This window comes from Ptychodera flava, chromosome 11 (assembly GCF_041260155.1).
Source record: "Ptychodera flava strain L36383 chromosome 11, AS_Pfla_20210202, whole genome shotgun sequence".
NCBI classification, from domain to species: domain Eukaryota; kingdom Metazoa; phylum Hemichordata; class Enteropneusta; family Ptychoderidae; genus Ptychodera; species Ptychodera flava.
The window spans coordinates 22,534,825-22,550,536 of record NC_091938.1 but is presented as its reverse complement, the minus strand read 5'-3'; the positions used below and the strand labels follow the sequence as shown (position 1 = coordinate 22,550,536).

At 39.0% G+C, this 15,712-nt stretch overlaps 2 protein-coding genes across 2 annotated transcripts; both read right to left on the bottom strand.

Annotated features, from left to right (window-relative positions):
* Positions 1–1,187: 1,187 nt before the first annotated feature.
* Positions 1,188–6,088, bottom strand: LOC139143837 (arsenite methyltransferase-like). Its single transcript, XM_070714418.1, has 8 exons — positions 5,832–6,088; positions 4,937–5,087; positions 4,325–4,461; positions 3,623–3,780; positions 3,200–3,328; positions 2,581–2,720; positions 2,262–2,375; positions 1,188–1,751 (listed from the first exon to the last, which is right to left on the bottom strand). Exons 1-8 carry the CDS (start codon positions 6,008–6,010, stop codon positions 1,698–1,700), a joined length of 1,062 nt encoding a protein of 353 aa, XP_070570519.1. The 5' UTR covers positions 6,011–6,088; the 3' UTR covers positions 1,188–1,697.
* A 2,443-nt stretch (positions 6,089–8,531) lies between these two features.
* LOC139143838 (arsenite methyltransferase-like) lies at positions 8,532–14,640 on the bottom strand. Its single transcript, XM_070714419.1, has 8 exons — positions 14,228–14,640; positions 13,194–13,344; positions 12,724–12,860; positions 11,522–11,679; positions 11,074–11,202; positions 10,697–10,836; positions 10,168–10,281; positions 8,532–9,372 (listed from the first exon to the last, which is right to left on the bottom strand). Exons 1-5 carry the CDS (start codon positions 14,404–14,406, stop codon positions 11,081–11,083), a joined length of 747 nt encoding a protein of 248 aa, XP_070570520.1. The 5' UTR covers positions 14,407–14,640; the 3' UTR covers positions 8,532–9,372; positions 10,168–10,281; positions 10,697–10,836; positions 11,074–11,080.
* Between the last annotated feature and the right edge of the window lie 1,072 nt (positions 14,641–15,712).

Below are 15,712 nucleotides of genomic sequence, written 5' to 3'. Positions count from 1 at the left end.
AGGACAGCTAGAAATCTGGAATTATGAATTGAGACATTATAGGTTATATCCTGGACGTCGTAAAATTTCCTATGCTTAAATGCATGATGGGAGAACTCAATTCGTTACCTTTTTGAAGTTTACGGTGACCAATCCGAGGAAGAGATCAGAGAAATTAGAGTTGGTGATACTTTGACTCCTCTTCACTTCCTGGCCAAAAGCCTCGGAGCCACGCTTGACTCTTGCCTCACAAGGAAGCCTCATGTTGGTCAGATCTGCCATTCAGTCATTTTCCATTTACGTCGAATTTACACATATTCCGAAGTATCTTTCTAAATCTGGCACGAACAATTAATCCACGCATTTATTACATCTCATATTGATTCATGTAACCCTCTTTTATTAGGACTTCCCAAATACTTAATCGTATTCAACGTATTCAGAATATTGCTGCTGGAATTGCCACTCCTTCTATAACCTGCTTCACATTTCGCTCCGTTCCTTTATCAGTTTCACTGCTTACCAGTTTCTCAGCGCATGCTTGAGATTTTAATTGTCACTTACAAATGCACTCATTCCATTGCTCTAAACTACCTATGTGACATAATTTCTTTGTATGATCCAAATAGTAATTTGAGATCTGCTGATCAGTTTAAATTGTAAAATAGGTCACGTACTGAGAAATATGGGGATCCTTCCTTTGGAAAAACCATCCACTTTAAGTTCGGCGCTCCCCAATCTCTCACATTTTAAATCAAACCTTAATTTCAAATTGACTTTTAGTTAACCTTTTCCGTACTTCTTTGGTGGGGTGGTGCAAGTTTATCGGAGGAGTTTATGAGCAAAACTTTATATTGGTTGATCTTAAAATAATTCTTGTGGCTGTGAACACTTCTAATTTTACTCGTGTCTTTTGCATTTTTAAATAGCCGTTTTAACTTTTTATGCGGCCTCTTTGATCACTTTAATCAGTGGATATATACGCGTTATAAATAAATAGATACTAAATAAATAAATAAATGATGATGATGATGATGATGATGATGATGATGATGATGAATGATGCTCCTATCTGACCGTTGATAATCCGACGATTCCCGACAACGCTCGAGCTGAGCTCGATACCATACACATACCGCCATTTATCAGCTCACAATGTAAGCGTCGTAAATATTATTATGATTAAGAATATAATGGGCTACCATGAGTAATTTTGTCAGATTTGGATATATTGCTCCTTGATTTTAAAGCTAGTAAGAGTAAAAATTGTGTAACTTTGTGCCAAAAAGATTGGGTTGATGCTCCAACTCATGAACATGAAAATAGGCAATCTACTATAAACCACTATATGCGCTGTATTTGCTTTTATTTCTGTATCGTTGACTCACTTGATGTCCGATTACGGAGCATACATTCACATTTCAACCTGGAGAACGCTTAACATGTTACCGGTGATTATTTTTATATCTTATCTATTACGCCGACTGATCACCATTCCCTTGGCATCCGTCATTGCTTGTGAGTATTAAACTCAGACAGTGGACATCAGGATTAATCAGCCATTGAAATTTGAAAAGTGGTGAAATACATTAAAGTATCAATGTCCTTTTCCTCATCGAAATGAGAATTCGTATAACATAATATACGATTTTGATTGTATGATCCTGCCATATTCTCCGAATTATCCTTCTCAATGTCTTCTCTCGTGCATGAAGCTCTCATTTTGAGCAAGTGGACTTGGTCAGAATGGCGAACGGGTTTGGATCATTCGGCTGTAGAAAGAGACGATCGTGAAATAAAAATGTAAGACAGACGCTGTTATGGCATAATATAGTTTTAATTAAACAAATAGCTGTAACAAATAAAACGACGCTTAAAGGTATATTTATCGGCCGCACAGATTTGGTTTGTAGGAGAAAGGAAGTATTTTGTCCCTGGCCATCCCGGTCCGTACAGACCGAACAGTAAACACTACGACGGCACATTATCAGCTGACACAGTGCAAATCTACTAATCTTCTATATGTTTCTTTACAGACAGGACCCTACACACCTTTCTGAATGGAGCATTCCGTCGAGTGACTCTCTTATGTGCTTAGTGATCATCTGATCATCACACTCTTCATGATTGAGTTCAATATACCCGCCTGTCATTTGACATTTCGTAGTAAGGAAATAAAACCGCGATAAATGAACTGTATATTAACTAATTACCTTCTTGAACTTGGCCGTTTTGATATAGAATATTTATATACGGAAGGGGGGCGTAACGACCTGACTTACCTGACTGGCACTCTCCGCAAGATCGGAATCGCAATCAAAGTCGAAATGGCTGGCGTAACGTGACGACCGCAGTATTGTGGCCAACTCAGCGTCGACTTTCACAAACTGTCCTGTCTGTGGAAAGAGAACGAGATAGTGGTATAAGGAGCAAAGACCAATCGTTTGCTACAGGCTGTATGACTTTTGAAAAACTGACGACTTGACGAGCTGTCAAATTTGCAAATATCTTATCTCAAATTTTCTGGGGCAAGTTGTACAAATATTAGTTGTTTTTGCCTGATCAGGGTCGAAGTTCCTGTATTTCATTTTGTGCTGTTACCTTGAATGTGTTGTTCTCGTCGAACGTGAGTTGGTCTGAGTTGTCGGTTATAGTGCCACGATACCTGGCGACTGTTTCCGAACTCCGATCTTCGGGAAGTTTGAACAGCCGGTAGGTGGCCGAAGCAAATTGTGTTCCTTCTGAACATAGAGGAGATTAGACCATAGTTTAATACTGCACATTAACACACATGACAAAAAGTATTATTTCACACACATGACAAAAAGTATTATTTCAGTATTTGATTCCTTTGTCAGGGATTAAAAGTCTCCGTTGATTTGAAATGTTTCTCAGGCTTTAAAGCGCCTCGGGAACAGATAATCGAACTCCCAAAGTTTTACAATTCTTTTCTGATATACCACTTGTGGGGGTTCATTATAAAGCTCTTGGTGCAAGAAAACTTTTCACTGTGTTAGTTTTTCGAAAATCGAAAATTTTTATATTTCCCCATAGAGTTAACCCAGGGATGGCGGCCATTTTGAATTTCAAATCTCAGTAAATGATCTTTAGTAATTTGTTTCTCAAGTATCAAAATTTGCACGGTGACCCCAATTTTTATTCTTGAATTTGAGAGAGACTGGTAAAAATATTCTCAAATTTCACTAGTGTGCGAACTTACCGAAAACCTTTTGGTATTCTTCGCTGATCGATATGGCCGATGCATCCACGAGGCGCGGTGTACTGAACCCAACTTCTTCCGCAATGTCAATCAGCTCTTTCCAGTACAAAGCCCCCAAAAGACACTCACCTTGGTGAGAAATTAAAGGAGTGCGTTAATGAGATACCCTTCAATACACGATGCATTTACCTGTCGAACTGATACAACGCAAAGGGAAAAAAGCAGCAGCGCTGTGTCCAAGCAGTTATATCATTCGACGACAGTTATCGCCTGGATATCTGTGCATGGAACGATGACCTCCAACACTATTCCCACCTTTTGGACGGGAAATGTTCAGATTATATCGAGTTTGTTACATACATGTAGGCTTTGAACTTATCTGAATGGATAAAAATGGAAAACATGCATAGAAAGTGTACCTACCCCACAGCACTTTGTCGTTTGACTTCTTCACTTTTTCCGGCATAGGGCGATCAGCGTATTGGTCACTGAAGTAAATCTCGCCGCCGGTTTTGAGGGCGCGATAGCCTTCTCTGAGCACAGCGGGCTTATCGGCCGTCAGAGACACCACGCAATTGGATCTGTGTGGTGATGCGTCAAAGCAAAGGTGAAGTCAGGGATAATCGATTTGATTCAACTTTTTGAATGATAAGTATGTACGTGTAAGTATGACACGTACATACAAGTTTGAGTTGGCTGACAGCGATACAGAGGAGTTAGTGGTATTCAACATTTCACTGAACCAGGCAGTACACAGCAGAAACGAGTTCAGCTCTACTGCACAGACTACATTCTGGAGCGTTCAACAAAAGTAAAAATAGCATCAACCAATATAATAGCGAAAAATAGCATCAACCAATAGTCAAATTTTAATCGACTGTAATTGCAATCCACGAGGGAATATTTCAAACAGCTTATTCTTTTATAAACGAGCTTGAATAACGTTTACAGGGCAGACAGAGTCGACGATGACGTAGTGGTTTTGGAGAGAAAATAATTTTCAGTTTTAATCTATAATAATTATGCTATACAGCGTGTGATGTTGTTAACAGAATGTTGATTTGACAATTACACGACCTTTACAAAACTTTTATCCGCGTTTTCGTGACATGCATTAGCACTTACATGATAATATCTTTTGAATCGCTGTCGATCCCTGCTTCGGCTAGTTTCTCCATGTAACCGAGAACAAAGTCAACATTGTTTTCCTTCAGTCCAAACTTTTCCCGGTGATAATCCTTGTACTGATTGGCGAATGAAATCTCCAAGTAATAAAAGTAATAAAAGATCATTTAGTTAGCATCATGGCATGGACATGGACGCTTCGACTTTATGAACGTAGGTATATGTATGGATGGAAGAATGGATGGATGGATGGATGGATGGATGGATGGACGGATGAATGGATGGGTGAGTGGAGGGATGGATTGATGTACGGATGGATAGATGGATGAATGAATGGACTGATTTTTGTATGTATGTATGTATGTATGTATGTATGTATGTATGTATGTATGTATGTATGTATGTATGTATGTATGTATGAATCTGCATAGGCCTATATCTAAATTATACGCAAACCATGTATATTATCTGAATGAATGCATCGCATAAAAGCTTTCATATCCATATAATATATGAGCGATACGCGATTAATAAACATATATATATATATATATATATATATATATATATATATATATATATATATATATAGAACACAAACGTAACAGTTACCTGTTCCTCAGTGATGTCAATTCCGGTAACACGACCAGAAGGACCCACTAACTTGCTTACTATGAAACAGTCCCTACCGGCACCACTCCCTAGGTCAAGGACATTGCAGCCTTCCACACAGCTCGGAATACATAATCCACAACCATAGTATCTGTGTGTGGAAAAACAATGCGTAGCAACTATTGCAAAGATTTTGAACTGGTTCACATCTCTCTCGAAATGCTTATAACAACCAACAAACACTCATGTGTGTTGAGTTTCACTGAAATTAGTTTTTGCTGAGTCATCACGGTGAAAATTTGATTAAATAAAGGCGAAATTAAAAACAAATATTACTTTATGGGTATATTGGACGCAGCCTTAAATAATATATATTCAAAGTGTTCTTTATTTTAATTCGTTTTTAATAATCGTTTTGTGAATCGAATGAGAACGATAAATGACTCGGTAAACCCAGGTTTTTGAACGTGTGTCACTGTCTGTGTGTTAACGATTTGTATTCGGGAGGGGTCGAGGGGTCGAGGGCTGGGAGGGGTCATTGGTGGGCATATAGCAGTTCTTGTACGTCGTGTTTCAACACTGATTTGGTAGACTACTGAGCGGAAAGTTTCCTCTGCCAAAACCGATTCAGTCGATTGAGGGCTTAGTGACCTCACTTTGAGGTCAAAATACTCGCTCGTTTGGGACCACTTCAACACAAACGGCAAAGCTATGGCGCCAGTTCCCACTTGCAACACAACATATACCATTGAATTGAATCGACAATGCGACGACCAGTCCGTAAATAGAAAATGAACACGGGGTTTCGTAGCCCCGCTCTGCAATCCCCCCCCCCTCCCCCCTGGTAGTCTTCGCTATACACTATATAGCTATTCAATACACATCGTCAACCTACTTTGATATCACGTCATCATGAATCTGGCCGATCAGCTTGGTGATTCTCTTCGGTGTTTTCGACGATCGTGGACAGGGTACCAGAGCTTTGAAGTCGTCACGAGAACTGATCGTTTTGCCGTAGAATTCCTTAACGTTTTCGACGATCTCGTCGCCCGTGCATTTTGTAGGAGTCGCCATCCCGGTATTTTTCACGTTTGCTTCGCCTAAGTAGCTACACAAAGGACTTGTGGGTATTAGGATTTGACCCAAAGGTTAACATCATCTGTGTCAAAGTTCACAGTTCATGCAAACCCGAGCAAAGTTTTAGTGGGTGAGAAGATCAGTTATGTATTATATCTATTTTGTCTCACAGGCGAATAAGCAATTTTTGAATTCAGACAATTTAATTTTGGAATCGAATACGGCAAAGAAAATGGATTATTTCAAAACGAAGTCTAACTATTACATGTAAGATCGGCGAAAAATGTTGTTCCACAGAAAGGTATAGGTGGGTAAGCGATTCAGAAAACACGCACACAATTTTACACACTCAACTTTTACATGTGATTGGATGTGCTGTATCCATGGATGTACTATGAGTGCCTATTCAAGATTCAAAGCAGAAACCTCTTTGTCTCCTCTATAATTTACATTACGATGCAAGCATGCAAGGCTTTTTTGTAAAGGCAGAACAGTTAGGCGGCGGTAAAGTTCTAGATGAATACAATGTGGGTTTTTTTATGAAAACCTCTATGAACCTAAGAGAGGGAGGACGCACTACAAGGAATTTAATAACTTGGGTTTTAGTGGGGGCAGAAACAAACATAACCAGATTTTAACAATATGTATTCTCGTTGTAATAAAACAACAAGAGCATTCTCTGCTTCAAAAGTACGTGGATTATATAAAAGTTTAACAGCTTTGAAGAGGTGGTCAAAATTGTGAAAATAAGAAATTTGCAGGGCGAATTCGCCGGAAAAACTGCAGCCGTGTTGTTGTGGCAAGGAAAATATTCACTGGGAGATTAACTAAATAAATAAACAGACAATTTCTAAGTAGGTCAAGCCATTCTCAGGCCAAGTACGGTTAAGTACATCGCTGCGTCACTCTGATTCGGCAAGAGATCACGCTGGCTGTGGCTAAATATTATGTGGTGATGTATACCCATGCTAAAACGGGCCCCTCAACTATAGAAGTTAACCACGCGAATCAAAGAGCATTAAATATTGAGTGAAAAACATGAATTGCCTCTTTGAATGTTACCCTCCTAGCGGCTTCAAACAAATTGGCACCATATTACTCAACATACAGAAAACTAATGAAAAATCGATATGTATCGAAACTTATCTTCCCTCCTACATAATACGTCTCCCATTACCTGTTGCAACATCGTCACGTACACATGGATACGATTGTGTATTGAAGCGCAGCCTAGTTTCGTCCCTGATTCAACTCAATGCCTATCAGTTTGGCGGTTCAGAATAAAATCTTGAAACGCCACTACTTTGTTCGATAGTAGAAACACATTTTCACCATGACAGTGATAGTGTAATAGTGGAGACGTAAGCGACGAAGCGCTGAGTGTTTCTGAAACTCATTGGATCATCTCATCCCATGTAACGTTGTTCCACATGTAAATTTGGCGAATGATTCAAAGTAGGTCGACTTGTCTGACTTTGGCTATGCTAGCCAAGTTAATAAAGGTGTGAGACGATCCAGACTGACAAAGGTAACCCCATAGTTGACTTGGACCAACTAGTACACCGCTTTACTGAGACATCACACTGAACAACTTCAGATGGACACGTCATATCTGTTAAGGTAGAACGCTCCTCGGGGACACATATTCAGACTCTCAAACTTTCCCAATTCTTTTCTCAGTGATCTACCACTTGCGGGGGTTCATTTTAAAGCTCTCGGTGTCAGAAAACCGTCTTAGTTTTTTCGAAAATCGACAATTCTATTTTCCCCATAGAGTTAACCCAGTGATGGCGGCCATTTTGAATTTCAAATATAGAGAAATCTCAGGTAATTTGTCTCTCTGGTACAAATTTTTTTACGGTGACCCTTGCCTTTTATTTTCATTTTGGTAAGAGAATGGTCGAAAGCTTCATTGACGAAAGTTTGACCAAAAGTTTACGTCTTTCACTTTCGAGGAGCATACTACCCTAACTTCAAATTCAAAAAATATGCAAGTCAAGTTGGCATCATCCAAAAATTAAAAACAAACCTGAATTTTTAGCCCTAGCAAAGAGAAGTTTAGCGGTTAGCTGATTTATTTATGGTCAATTGTCCATTTTAAGTGTTATTTTGCATTATCACATCGGATAAAGAGTTCAAAGGTAGGGGAACTGCCCAAGTCCTGAGTTTGCTACTCAAAGCACTGACGTCATGCAGTGCTGACTATGCATGACAACGATATTGTTCTCATTGGGGTAGAAACTAACAAGAACAGCAATCTACCGATGTTATCAAAACTAAATTGATTTTATGGATTAGTGTAATTACAAACATTAATTAAAAGAAAGATTACTTTATCAGCTTCTTTTAAGTTTTAAACGATAAATTTCATCACCACACTTGTTTGTGAATTTGTGTTTGACTCATACATGCATCACAAAAACCCAAGCTTTTATGATCCAGGTTACATCTAGCACATTACATCAAAGTAACACAGAGCACATTAAATCCTTAAATAATCCAGACCTTTGTACATTCATATGGTACTAATGTAGGTTTTATTCATCGTTAATCAACAAAGAACGCTATCAAGTGAATCTGACAGTATAGTGGTACGCCGTCGTGGCAAACGTGCACATTGAGATACCTATGTGCTCGAATCAAACTGCAGGGTGGTGATTCTCAATAATGCTGGCAACAGTACAAGGTACCGTGCGATCATTATGTGAATTATCAGCCCACAGTGTGGGCGTTGATGTATCATCGATTCGATTATAGATGATAAACGGGCTTACATTTACGAAAGAGTTCTATCATATTTGGGTCGTTGTAAAACAAATTGATTTGCAGAAACAATAACTTTGTGCGAAAAGCGCGAACAGTGACACTAACACCCATCTTCAAACACAGAATATAAGCAAGCGACTACATGTACAAGCCCATATACGTTATATTTTGTTTGTTTATATTGTCGATTCTGTTGATATATGGTCGCCGAGTAAAAATTCGAATTTTAACCTAAAGTCTGTCTCGGTGTTTTCGAATGTATGCCCAAACCTGTTCATACTATTCCTACATATCGGTAATTGCTTGTGAATGAAAAACTCAGACAATTGGTATGAAGATTAATCGGCAATTAATGGCTCTTTCAAATATTGGATTATAAAAAAGTAATAAAAAATGACCATTAAAACAGAATGCATTTTTTACTCGTTGCAAGAAAGAGCAAGTGTAATCTAAAAGACTGATTCTAAACGGTTCTGTTTTTGCTTTTCTAAGCGTTCGTCTCTTTAATATATCTTCTCTCACACATGGTGTGTTCCTCAATCTTTTGAGCAAGAGGACTTCTTCAGAACGGCGAACGGATTTGGGTCATTCGGCTGTGGGGAGAAAACAGTTGTGAAATAACATTCTCGTTAATGTATGTTTACCGCACAGCTTTTGCTTCATGGTGAAGGTTATTTTGTACCAAGACAAGATTAGTATCCAAATAATAAATGCCCAGTGTAGATTTAAGGTAAAACGCGCCTCGGGGACAGAAATTAGGGCTTTCAAATTTTGTCAATTCTCCTGTGGCCTACCACTTGTGGGGGCTCATTTTAAAGCTCTTGATGAAAGGAAAGTGTTAAGCGTGTTAGTTTTTAGAAAATGTTAAAAAAAAATTGTTTTTCCCCAAAGAGTTAACACAGGGATGGCGGCCATTTAGAATTTCAAATATCGGGAAATCTTAGGTAATATGTCTCTCTAGTAGCAAAGCTTACACGGTGACCTATGATTTTCTTTGGCAAGAGAATGGTCGACAATTTCATTGGGAAAATTTTGAGCAAAAGTTTAAGTCTTTCACTTTCGAGGCGCATACTACCTTCAAGTTAATGAAAGACGTGTTCGGTCGGTCCGAGATACTTAGCGCAAATGCTTTCTCATACACCCTCGTTTAACCAATCTTCCAGTTTACTACTCCGTAGCGCATTTTAGACATGTTCCAGCTGAGAAAGCCGTGTTTAAGGGAGTGACCTTACTGTGAATCGCACGTAGAAAATGACCATTATGGTCACCATCTGATTTTATTGAGGTGATGGCCTAACAGCGACAAAAGAACCTAGGCCAATGTAACGCCCTTCTTCTCCGCTGTTTACATCCGTTAGAAACTTTATAAGGTTAACCACCTAACATACCTGACTGACACTCTCCGCAAGATCGGAATCGCAATCAAAGTCGAAATGGCGTGCGTAACGTGACGACCGCAGTATTGTGGCCAATTCAGCATCGACTTTAACAGCCTGTCCTTTCTGTGGAAACAGAACGAGAGAGTGGTAAAGAGGTCAAAAAGAGATTTTGAGAAAAACTATAAAAAATTGGGAAAACTGATGACTTGACAGCGTGTCAAATTTGCAGATTTATTCTTCGAAATTCTACTTCAAGTTGCACCGATAGTAATTCGTTTGTCACTTCACCAGAAAGTTAGTTTTAGTGACTGCAAAAGACGCCCTCTGTAGTCGTACTCAGGTTGTTCAGGAATCAAATCTTGAATTTACTAAATATAGCTGAGAATCAGATTCGTTTATTTATTTTTATCTTGTAGTCGCACCACAATAATCTACAATCGACATGATGAAGCTGGTACCTATATAGACTGAAACTAGTTTAAACTATGTTTGTTTGTTTGCTTGTTTGTTTGTTTGTTTGTTCGGTTTGTGTTGTTACCTTGAATGTGTTGTTCCCATCGAACCTGAGTTGGTCTTCGTGGTCGGTTATAGAACCACGATACCTGACGACTGTTTCCGAACTCCGATCTTCGGGAAGTTTGAACAGACGGTAGGTAACCGAAGCATAGTTTGTTCCCTCTGAACATAAAAATAAGACGAGTCATAATGGTGCACATTGAAAACTTAGCGTTATCCCAGTGTTTATTTCCTCCAGTACAATCAGTTTGAGACTGACAGTCAGTCTCTCAATGGATTTCAAACGCTTGACTGCCCTCTCTCTCTCTCTCTCTCTCTCTCTCTCTCTCTCTCTCTCTCTCTCTCTCTCTCTCTCTCTCTCTCTCTCTCAATTCAAGTTGCACAAATGTGACGACTTACCGACGAGTTATCGATGTTTTTCATTAATCGTCATGGCCGATGCATCCACGAGACGAGGTGTACTGAACCCAACTTCTTCCGCAATGTTAATCAGCTCCTTCCAGAACAAAGCCCCAGAGAGGCCCTCACCTTGTGGAGAAAATCAAGGTGCACATGAAAATGAAAGACGAGTACACACGTGACGCCTATTTCTGCCCTAGCGAGCGTATAAACATGTTTTGATTTGATGTAAATGATAAAAAGGTAACTTTATTACATCATGGATTTTACTGCTGGAGGAAAGTCACAGTATGGATATGTACAAAAAGTGACCCTGACAATACTGCCCGAACTGGTCGGTAAGAAATGATGGGATGTAGGCTGCGTTTTACTTATTATGCTTGGAACTTATACATATTGTTTGGGATGAAATCATGCGTAGGTAGTGTATTATTATGGTGACACCTACCCCACAACACTTTGTCCGTTGAATTCTTCAGTTTCTCCGGAAGAGGGCGATCAACGTACATGTCGCTGAAGTAAATCTCGCCGCCGGTTTTGAGGGCGCGAAAGCCTTCCTGGAGCACGGCGGGCTTATCGGTCGACAGACATATGACGCAATTGGATCTGGATGGTGATGCATCAAAATGAACAGAGGTGAGAAATTAAAGCAAAGAAGCGGGTAAGTTGACTGCCACGTTGGGACTCTTTCCGTTACAAAGATTGAGTTGGGTGACAGCACACTTCATGCACTTTCATGGTGATACCTATTTCCACTGAGAGTGGTACCGCTGGAAGCCGACAACAGTGAACTTGACTTTCAGTTACTCATCAGAAAAGACGTTTTCATCTTAGGCTGAAGTGTCATAACCAAAAATGTACATGCGAATGTATTGTTCTTGTTCGTTTTAAACCTGTCTTACTTCAATTCATAGCAATTTCGTAAACTGCTGCAGCTGTATTAATATAAATGGCAAACGCTGCGGTCATATTCTTATGAGACATTTCCCTCTAAAACCGTTCTGTACACTTCAACCACCCCATGATTTCAAGCCTCCACCCCCGTTCAAAAATGAAATCTTCCTCTCAGGATTTATACTCGAAAATGTATCAGCTTTTGAACAGCAGCGTCACTTTCATTGAGCATTCCGACTATGCAGAATCAACTATGTTACCCTCAACTAAGTTAAAGGGAGATGGTCGTCGGAACTGTGCTCAAAGGTTGCCAGGGACCCCTACGACCGGTGTAAACACTGTATCTAGGGTATATTGGCTATTGATGAAAGTTAAAACATGTTTGTTAATATCGTAAAATTTAAATGTTGCAGCTATATGTATACGTAATGCATTATTTAGATATAATGCATGAAATACATTGTTTATAAACCAGAAAGTCCACATGCGCAGTTCAGACAACCCCCCTTCCTTTAAATAGTCTCACGTGAAATAAAAAGTAACGCATGAGAGGCGGTTTCAGATCCCTTACCTATTTTTTCGTCGACATTAATCAAGTCGACAGGAGAGTGGTTTTATGAGAGAAAATATTTTTCATGTAAATATATCGAGGCTACACGGAATGTGATAACGCCACCACAATGTTGTCACGCCTATCACACGGCATCGGCAACCTCCTGACCATTTTTATCATATTGTACACTCACAATTACTTACATGATAATATCGTGCGAATCATTGTCAATCCCTGCCTCGGATAATTTCTCCATGTAACCGAGAACAAAGTCAACATTGTTTTCCTTCAGTCCAAACTTTTCCCGATGATAATCCTTGTACTGGTTGGCAAATGAAATCTCCATGTAAAATAAAATATCAACCGTTAATATTATTAACATTGATACTTAAATCTGATATCGAAGTGCAAACTATATATATATAAAACTTATATATATATATATATATATATATATATATATATATATATATATATATAAAATCAGGTAGATAGATAGATGGATAAAGAGTTACTAGATAGATTTATATATTTATATGTTTGGAAACAATGGAAGGTCACTACATAAACACATCGTAAGATAATATATAGGAATACGAGCGATGGACAAGTGAGAACATAAATAAATAATTAATACTTTACAGGTATTAAAACAAGAAACATAAGCAGCTACCTGTTCTTCGGTCATGTCGACTCCGATCACACGACCAGAAGGACCCACTAGCTTGCTTACTATGAAACAGTCCCTACCGGCACCACTCCCTAGGTCAAGGATATTGCAGCCTTCCACACAGTTCGGGATACACAACCCACAACCATAGTATCTGTGAGTGGGAAAACAACACCATTAAGGCCAAATCGGTGCTTCGACGATTTTGCTGCGCGCTGACATCTCTATCAATGTGCCCGCACATGCGCACATGTGTCGATGTGTCGGTACAAGATCGAATGTGGGCCAACAAAACAAACAAATAAGTAATAAATAACAAATAAATAAACAATCACGGACAAAACCCGATAAATAAATAAATAAGTAAATAAATGTAAAAGAAAACAATAAATCTAATAAGAATTGAAATAATTGACCTAACAACACATGCAACATGTTATACTACCCACTATACTCACTCTGTTGGAGTATAGTGGGTAGTGACAATGACGTAGCATTTTGAATATGTTGCATGTACTGTTCGGTCATTTATTTTAACTCTTTTTCAATTTATCGTTTTCTCTTATATTTATTTACATAGCTATCTATTTCTTTATTCGGGTTTTTGTCGGTTATTTGTTATTTATTATTAACATGTATTTGTTTGTTGTCTTGTTACGTTTGTTTGTTTGTTTTTGTTTGGTTAGTTGGCTGGTTGTTATTTGTTTGTTTTGGCTACTGTTGTTGTTTATTTGTTTGTTATTTATACTGGCTTCCCTGTGCAGAGCTGTGGTACGCCAGTATCATCAACATATTCTGCACCTGCTGCATGTCAGGCTATCAGTTGTTCAACAGATGTGCCGTCAGGAACACAGTAATAATAACACAGGCACACAATACAAACGCACGCACGCACGCACGCACGCACGCCTTGTTTTGCAGACTATGATTTCTATTCGAAGATGAATCTGAAAGCCAAAACTGAACACATGGAGGCAACGCTCTGCTAATCTCGTGTCCTTCATTGTACACTGGAATTCTATTAAACAACAACTCACTTTGATGCAACGTCATCGTGAATTTGGCCGATGAGTTCTGCGATCCTCTTCGGTGGCTTCGACGATCGTGAACAGGCCACCGAAGTTGTGCAGTCGTCGGTAGTAGTGAGCGTCTTGCCGTAATACTCCTTTACGTTTCCGACGATTTCATCATCGGCAGATTTTGGAGTCGTCGACATAATGGCCCGTTCGTTCAAATCTCTGAGGTTGGCGATAACGAGTATGGCTACATGTACGTGACAAAGCACAAACAGTGGCTTAGTACCCTGACCCACAGCTGATCTACCCCCCGCATCATGGTTCAGAGTCCACGCAATAAAAAGAGCAAAGCGAACTATTCATGAACCTTACGAATGTGATTGTGCCCTACATTCAAAACTCCTTCATGCAACTCATCATGAACGTTCTCATTTGACGGGAAATTAAAATCAGTGTCCTAGGGGTACTTGTAACTCACATATGTGGACAGATACATTTGTGAAGGGATTTCTGTAGGCGGCGCAGTGCATGCAGTGGGCCTTCCTGAAAACCCTTTTCATAAGCCCACTATGTAGAAAACACGGACTCTCCTGACCGGGGAGTTGTGACCGACCTGAGTTTGCGCAGTGGTAACGCGGTAAATTACGGTATACCTATGATAGCCCCTTTCTTTAACTGGTCTCGTTGGTGATGATCTGTCAAAACTTATCAGGCTAACCTGGCTTCTGAGTTAACAAACGTGATTTGAAATGTACATATTGTCGGATTTCCCACTGATCTCCACAACTACTTCGTTTTGTGTTACAAGAGCAGTGGACATGTTATTTTATTATTCCAAATTGCGCTTTCGTTCCTTACAAACCCCTTCCAAAAAGAAAACACCATTTCTCCTGAAATGTTTATGACCGGTCTCCCTTGACCGAATGTGAAATGTACGGAACAGCGACATATCAGTTACAGGACATCCACAGCAGATTACCTTGGTTCCACATGCAGCTAAATTATATGCCAATCATCTTCCCTTTAAATTAATAGTCAAAGCTGTATCTCCCAACTCGTAACGATTTTGGTATTTCTGAGAATTACAAAATCGTGTTTTTGCAAGAAACTTTTCCGTAAAATTAACTCTTGACACTTCGAGTTATTTCAAATGTATTAAATACAGGAAAATTCTTACTAAAGCTTATTTCGTTTTACTGAGAAAACATTTCGGATTGATTTTCCAAATATGATAATGTAGAATTTAATTATGTTTTGTTATTAATTACATCAATGGAGCTTTATTGAAAGATGCCAATTATTTGTTATTTCAAACCAGATGTGAACTGAATGTGCTCATGTGTTTTACAACAGGTTCATTAATAGTAGTACATTTCACAGAACAGTCAGATATCTGTTATATCATTATATGTAGCAGGTTTCATCAACTGTCGCACAGTACTCTCAGAGTTAAATCATTAATTAAAAAAAATTATTTAATACGCAAATGAGCTGTTTATTAACTTG